This window comes from Sander lucioperca, chromosome 22, assembly GCF_008315115.2.
Source record: "Sander lucioperca isolate FBNREF2018 chromosome 22, SLUC_FBN_1.2, whole genome shotgun sequence".
In the NCBI taxonomy this organism is placed as follows: Eukaryota; Metazoa; Chordata; class Actinopteri; order Perciformes; family Percidae; genus Sander; species Sander lucioperca.
Genome location: NC_050194.1, coordinates 20,358,384 through 20,366,492, shown reverse-complemented (window position 1 = coordinate 20,366,492; position 8,109 = coordinate 20,358,384). Strand labels below are relative to the sequence as shown.

At 43.0% G+C, this 8,109-nt stretch overlaps 1 protein-coding gene across 2 annotated transcripts in view; it reads right to left on the bottom strand.

The window, feature by feature from the left end:
• Nucleotides 1–4,298: 4,298 nt before the first annotated feature.
• LOC116061373 (glutamate receptor ionotropic, NMDA 2C-like) overlaps nt 4,299–8,109 on the bottom strand; it is a 53,428-nt gene continuing 49,617 nt past the window's right edge. For both annotated transcript variants that reach the window (XM_035997691.1, XM_031315538.2), the window contains one exon: nt 4,299–7,201. In XM_035997691.1, the coding sequence (XP_035853584.1) occupies nt 5,657–7,201 (1,545 nt within the window). In that variant the 3' untranslated portion in view covers nt 4,299–5,656. The remainder of the gene's footprint in view (nt 7,202–8,109) is intronic.

Genomic DNA, 8,109 nt, shown 5'->3' with positions numbered 1-8,109 from the left:
AACTATATTCATGGGGTCCAAAAACTGGGAGTCCAGTATACTTGTGGGGTCCCGACAGCTTTGTGGGGCCAAAATGCTGGACCCCACAACTTTAAAGGGATGTTTGAGGGTTAAGACTTGATTTTAGGATTAGGGATATAATTAGGTTATGGTTAGGCATTTAGTTGTGATGGTTAAGGTTAGGGTAAGGGGCTAGGGAATGCATTATGTCAACGGCGGGTCCCCACAAAGATAGTGCCACAAACCTGTGTGTGTGTATGTGTGTGTGTGTGTGTGTGTGTGTGTGTGTGTGTGTGTGTGTGTGTGTGTGAGATGTCTGCAGCCTGTCCCAGGTGCTCCATTGATGTTTTCATATGCACAACTCACATCTTTCATCATTTGGCAAGACAGGCCCTCCATCAATCCTGATGCAACCACTACACACACATGGCTTTTCATGACTGGAGTGACTGCAGTGAATCCTAATTACTGTTTGTTATTACATCCAAACCCAAATTACCATGCTAATTGGCACCAGACACAAAGAACGAATATGGGAATGTCATTAGTTCAGCAGGTATTTGGTCATAAAGGTATTACACAAAGTGACCCCAGTTCATCCTAAGGGGAACGAATGTCAGGATCAAATTTCATATATTAATCCATCCATTTGTTAATTATTTCAGTCTGGACCAAAGTGATGGTTGCTGCCATTATGGCTAAAAAGGCATGATTTACCAACCACAGCTAAACACTAAATGTAAGAAATGTGCATGGATTTAAAACTGGCAGTTGCACAGACATAAACAGTTACACATAACACTTAGACATAGAGCCCCAGCTGGCCTCGTATTGTGGGTGTTTATTGTCTGATGGCTGTTGAAATGAATGACTTCCTTTTCTCCCCTGGAGCGACATGAATACGCTCTTCTGGATGATTGGTGGACAGTTCATAAATACAACCCTGTTTTTTTTTTATCAGTATAACGATGAAACATTTATATTAAACATGCAAAATGCCTCCAACCTCTGCTGTCAACATTTGGTAATGCTTCAGATTACAACTAGTGTAAATATTTTGCACATAAAGGGTATCAAGGAAATATTTACTGGGTACGTATAGGTACAAATGTTTAGGGGAGACCTAGAAATAAATTACTTGGCAATTATACTTTACCCAGTATATATTGAATAATTACAAGGAACAAACAGACTCAGGCTTTATGTCCTTCCACAACAGTTATGATATGAAAAGGAGTCAAAATACATGCAGCACTTAAACTTTAAAACCCAAAGTGTTTTTTATCTTCTCTTGCAGTATTTCTCCTTGCAGAAGTTGTATCTTATGCAAGTGTAAAAACTGATTAACTAGTCTGACTATGTGATGATGAGCTACTTATTTTAGTAATTGATAAGCAAAGTGCTAAAGAAAGCCAACACCTTTTTCCAAAATTTGACAAATAATTATTTTTAAGTGAAGTTGTTGAAGTGAAGTGATGAAAAACCTTCACACAAATAATTTGTTCCAAAAATACAAAGTCAAGTTTCAAGTTACTTTCATTTAATCTGTTATAGGGTATAGTAAGCGATGTTAATCTAATACACTTTTTGTCAAATTCAGCAAATATGTCCTCACGGTCACCTAGCTAAAAATCTGGTGTTCCTACACAGCCCTGGCTGTGTAAATGCAAAACAAACAGAAAGGTGTACACAAGCCAAACAACACTATTCCAGCGAATCAGCACCAGGTGGCGCGTGCAAGCAAGTGATGGCCGCGGAGGGAGAGAGTGGGTAGGCAGCGGCCGGGGCCAGGAGTTATCAACAAGAAGAGTTGGCAGATAAACAGCAAAAGAGGAAAAAGACTGAAGAATACAAATTCAAAAAAGAAGTTCTATGACCAGGAAAGGAGGAAGAGCCTTGTTTCAACCATGGTTTCAACGCTGCAGTAACCTCCGTGATAACGAAGGAATGAAAACTGATGAGGGCACTCGTTATGGACAAGTGAGTAATAGTCTATATCCACGATGTTCCACTTCTGGGATTGCTCTCGTTCTGCCGGAAATTCCGCAGGATGTCACTCTTTCCGATGTCCGTTTTCTGATGTCCCGGTACCTTCCACTTTCTTTGTGTGGTAATTTTAAACTCGATTTATGAGGACTATGGTTAACTGCTCCTCAGATCTCTGCAGGGTAAATCCAGACAGCTAGTTAGATCTGTCCAATCGGAGTTTTTTGTTGCATGACAAAAACAACTTTTGAACGTACACGTTCCACCAAAACAAGTTCCTTCCCGAGGCTATTTTGCAGCGGCATCGTGGCTCCGCTTGGCGCTTAGCACCGAAGGCGATTGTGATTGGTTTCAAGAAATGCCAATAGGTCAGTTTAACCTCATCCGTTTGCTATTGTTTGTTATGGCTGCTCCCAAGTGGTTAGCTTTACAGCAGTAGCAACAGTTTGCTTATGCAAGTCCATGAATCTAGGGGTGGAGATTCTGAAGGGGGGGGGAAGTTGTATTTTTTTGGCAGTTGAGTTCAAATATCTTCGCCCAGTATTGCTTATTGCACCTTTAACCTTTTTAGGAGAGTTTGAGAGAGACTAATTGTACCTTTTCCATAAGTGTCAGGTTTAAAAACATTCACAACTGTTTTATATGAAAATCTGTTCAATCTTTGTTTCTTAGCATTAAAAGTAGATGTCAATTATAACGACCCAATTAAAAAAAAAAAATAGCTTTGTAATGTACATTGAGACAGCTCCTTCTTACTTTCCTTCCTTCTATCCACGCTATCAGATATTAGTACAAAGGATTTTTTCTTTTAAATCCACTTGTACCTGTGTAAATCCAGGCTTTATGTTGGGCCAACAAGCAGATCTTAATTACAGAGAATGCTGAGGCCTTTCTGCTCTTCAGCAATGAAATGAAGTCCAATTACCCTGAACTCAAAGAATATGGGATCAGTAAGAGAGTAGAGTATTACATCCATATTATGGTCCAATCTAAAGCAATGCTCCAGTAACAAAGCAGAGAGTAATGGAAAAATCAAAGCCCTCAATGTTTGGACTCTCCAACATTACTCACCTGGCCTCCTGAATTGAGTCTTATCTCATCATGACAACAGCATAGAGAGAGGGTAATTGCCATGGCAACAGGTCACCTTGAAATAGAGAAGCATATCTTTACCTAAACTTGCTGCAGGCGAGCGCTGACAGATGTTTTAAGATGTGCCATGACTGCTACACTGTCAGGTTCAAGTTTGACAGAAGATTAGAAGTAAAAGAATACCATCGTCACAACTTGGTTCAGTCTCTTTTCTGCTGTGTATTTGTGTCAGTCACAAGCTGACATGTGGCCCAAACACCAGAAGGATATTCCTCCAGGATGCTGCTGCAGATGACTGACCTCCATATGACAAGATTTTCTTCATCTTTTTCTTTCCTTTCTACTTCCTATTTTTTCATCCTCTGTTTCCACCGTATAAGAGTTCTGTTACAAGAAAAGATTAATACCACTCTTACATATGTGCGGTAAATACAGCCAGCAGATGGTTAGCTTTACTTAGCATAAAGACTGGAAACGAGGGGAAACAGCTACCCTGCTCTGTTGTTTAATTTGAACAAAAACAGTAATACTCTAGCCTGGTTGACACCAGACCCACTCTCAGTTGTAACTGAGAGTGGGTCTGGGGAAGGTTCATTCACAGCCCATTTCCAAAGGGGCGTCACCAACGGATGCCGCTCAAATGCCTCTGGGCGCAATTGGATAGTCCTTCAACCAATCAGACCAACGATCCGGGTGACGTAGCAGCGACAGCGGCATCAACGGGTTGCTGCGCTTCGGTGGCTGTCATGTTGAATGTAAACAAAAAGCTGCTTGCCGTCTCTGCTCTATCGTCATCGTGTAAAGCCCGCCTCAACGGTTGTGATTGGTGCCTCGATTTGGAAAAATTGGAAATGGGCTCGAATGGGCTCTTGGCCAGACTGACTTGCAGAGCAAATCTCAAATTTGCCGGAAGTTCGTCAGAGTATTCCCAGGCTATGAACGATTAAACAAATGACATATAATGTGTAAATTAACATTTCCAATCTTTATGCTAGGTTAAGCTAACCGGCTAACCATCTGGCTGTAGCTTTACAATTACCAAACAGAGAGTGGTACACATTTTTCTCATCTAACTCTCACTAGGAAAGTAAATAAGTTTTCCAAAATGTTGAACTGTACCCTTTAAGACTAGCATGTCTCGATTAAGATACAATTTATCTCTACAAAGTAGGCATGGACAGAAAGACAAAGGCTCTACAAAGAAGAGGCGCACGTGCATGTTCATCCAAAAAGGTTCTTTAATTAGTCTAAGTGATTAATTACAGGTTGAGGGAGCCAGGTAATATAGATACTAGAATAGCTTTCAATTACCTCATTTAAATTTGATCATTTAACAGTTAGAGGGAATGGGAAAAACAGCGATGATGAGGGAATATAAAAGAGTGGAAATGAGAAAGTGATGAAAATCGTAATATAGGCCAACAGATAGTTAATACAATAATAACAAATATGTAAGTAAACCAGCAACAGCTTTACAAAAAGAAAAATGTGCTAGAACTGTGTGATTAGAAAATTTTAAGAGTGACTATAAATTCTTATCATATGTAGAATACATGAAAATGACACTAACCAGCCTCAAATTACACATTTACTCTATTGACATAGTATTTAGATACAGAATTTATTTATTGTGAGGCCCTGTGTGATGTTGTGCTGTACTGCAGCCTCATACTGAGACTCAGTGAGGAAAAAGAATCCATGGTTTAAGACACCTAGTGCTGGTCAGTGCTGTCCCAATACTTTCATCATTTTGCAGATTGTGATCATATGGACTGCTTTCACAAAGTCTCTGCTTCCTCTGACTCATCACTAAATGACGACTTGAAGGGATTAGCTCCAAAACATTATAAATCTTGAAAGACGCTACCTGAAATTCATTAACAGACACGTTTTTTGTCTTGAAAAGACAAAAAACTGCTGCTCTTCTGTGTCTGGAGTCAAAATGTTTTAATATTAATTGTTTTTTTTTTTGGAATTAAACTCTTGTTCATCACAGCTGTCTTCACAAATATTGCTACAGTGGCTGCTTGTTTTTGATGGCTGATTTGAAAGAGACAATCCCTTATTCCTCCGCTACTTCTCCCTAGATGTAAACGGTTCATCTACTTGACGACACCCAAGACTGAATCCCAACTATCCACGATAAAATATACACAACACACACAGCATGAAAACTGGTTATAGTTTAACCATGCGCCAACAACGTGGACTGTTGTAAATCTTAGTGCACATTAAAGCACAGAAAACACACAAGCGTTGTAGGAAAGTAGCAAGTGAGTAAAACCTGCCGACTCCAGCTTTCCAAACCTTTCTTGAGGATAAATTGGTAACAGTGCAGTCTTCTTATCTTACTGTAGTATACATCAAAAAAGTCCTAAACATCTGTAAAATTTGCAGACCCAAACTTCTATTCTTTACCACACAAAGTCACATAGAAAATCAACAACTACTTCAAGTCATAACTTCTCCCCCTTACAATAATCTAACCACTTCCCCCTCTCCACAGTGGTTATTTTTTAAGAGTCTTGTCCTCTATTACTCCACAGTATCCATCTTATGAGGTTCCTTTGGTTTCCCATCAGACCTCAGACTCCAGGCTGGACACCCGTCGCCAGGGACGAAGTACGCAGGGGCTCCCCACAGGCTGGCCTCCTGCTCCCTTACCTGCCTGGGCCTCTGATCCAGTCTGGGATCCCTGATAGACCCCATAGGCCCCATACACACTGTCCTGGTACAGCAGAGCCCGCTGGCTTCCACATCTCCCACCCCCACAAGCCAGCAGCTGGCACACTGGGCTGGTGCTCGGGTGGCTACTGGAGGCCTGGCTGTGGTTGTGCAGGTCTAGGGGCCCGTGGTAGAGGGGTAGTCCAGGGTATGAGTTCAGGTAGTGGGTGTACTGTCTGCTGAGCAAGCTGGTGGCTCTCCGTACCATCCCCCGCCCTAACCCAGTCCCATGTCGCACTGCTTCTCCGTACGTGGGGAGGTGGGCGGAGTGAGAGTAGCGCAGCTTCTGGCCCTTACGCCCATTGGGCCTCCTCTGGTCCTCCCTTATGTGGAGGTAGGCCTGGTTCCGGGGGAGGCACAGGTTGTTTCGAAGGTGAGCAGGGTTGCAGGCCTTTGCAGGTGTGGTTGGTGTAAGAGTGCATGGGAACAGGTCTGGCAGGGTGGAAGGTGATTGGCTGGACAGGGATGACTGGGATTCGTCCAGCTGGCGTATCTGCTCGTTGCCCCATGTGGCTTTGAGGAAAGAGGGGCGGCGGTGCCTGCGTCTGCCTCTCAGCACCAGGTCCTCCGGGGGCCAGGATCTGTAGTTCTCTACCCGAGGACACATCCCCTCCCCTGAATAGATGTTGTCAATGCTGGGGGCGGAGATGTGGTTATCTTGGAGGTGGTTGGCTTTGAGCTCACTCAGATAGATGGGACTTTTGTCATTCTTTCCCTGGTCCCTGAGTTTTCTCCTCCCTGCATCCTCATCCTCACACTGGAAACTCTTGGACCTCCTTTTCCGTCGGGAGAAGTCCCCTTGGACATACTGGTTTTGAGACAAGGAGACCGGGTGAGACGCGTAGATGTCAGGTAGTTGGAGATCGGTGTAGGGAATGAAGGGCGAGTGAGGATGGGTGTCTATATAGAGTCTCCCTGTGGTTTGGTAGTGGTGCGGGTGCTGATGAGGAAGCGGCTCACCCACAGCCAGGTGGGGGCTGCTAAGGCTGGACACAGGAAGTGGCCGGTCATACAGACATGAAGAAGAGCGAGTCGGGAGTGTGTAGCGCAGTGGCGTCGGCCTGGTCACACCCCTCTGCTGTTTCAGAGAGGTAACAGCAGTCAGAGGTGGGGTTAGGGAGCAGTGATTCTCCGTAATATAAGCAAATCCTCCTGGCACGGCCTCAGTGGCGACTTGTGGAATACGAACAGGCAAGCTGCCGCCATGACGGCTCAACTGCTCTATCGTCTTGGTGGCATTGTCCAGAGAGGTCTCAACATTAGCAGTGGAGACCAGGCCCTTGGCAGTGCGAAGCATCTTCAGCATGTTTGCTTGAGCGTAGTTGGAGGTCAGGTCAGGTTTTGCCAAACCAGATGAACGTCCAGGATCCTCCATTCCATTGAAACAACTGTAAATACCCTGAGAGATGAAACAGAATGACACAGAATGAATAAGATAAAGAAAAGAATGAGGATAGAATAAGAAGTGAGAAAAGACACAGGGGAAAAGAGAAGTTGAGTATAAACACGTAATCCTTTGTAATTAAATCAATAGTTAGCCACAAACTGTTTAACCTTGAATCAACATAGCTGTCCTAAGGAGACAATTTCACAGACAAAATTTCTATTTGTGCACTCAAAGTGACTCCTAACTAATAAAAACCCCACCGGCAGTTAAATAAAAAATAATTTCATTAATATCTCATTTTATCACTGAGGCAAGACTTAGTCACTAATTCATTATGCATTCTCCTGGGACTCAAAGAAAAGCAGTTTAAGCTCAGAGGATTGCACACACACGCCTAAAGTCCTGTCTCTAACTTCATGGACAAACAGAGAGCCAAATCCCATGACTGCTCTCTGCTTACAGTTGGCTGGGAGATCCTGAATGAGCCAAATTTAATTTGGCCCTTGGGGGCTGCCCCATACGGATTAATGATCAGATAGTCATTTAGCCTTTAATCTGATAAAACCCCAATCCAGACACAATAGTGTAATTACACGGCAGAGGCGCACAGAGGCTGGAGTCCGTAGACATTTCCCTGGCTGCAACTTCAGCCAGAGCTTTTTGCATCAATAACCACATTCCCAAACATCAACACACTGGGTACTGATTAAGGCTAATTGCAAATGGACATTAAGCAATCAAAGTTAAATGCTGAATTAGTGTTTCTTTTTTCTCCTTTTATCTCTCCCCTCCCATCTCATTCTTAATAACAATGCAATGCCATTTTAGCTAATATTTTAAAAAGACCCTCTAATGTTACCGTGTAATTACATGCAAATTCATCCATTTGTGCTTATTTATCATCACCTAAAAGCCACTTG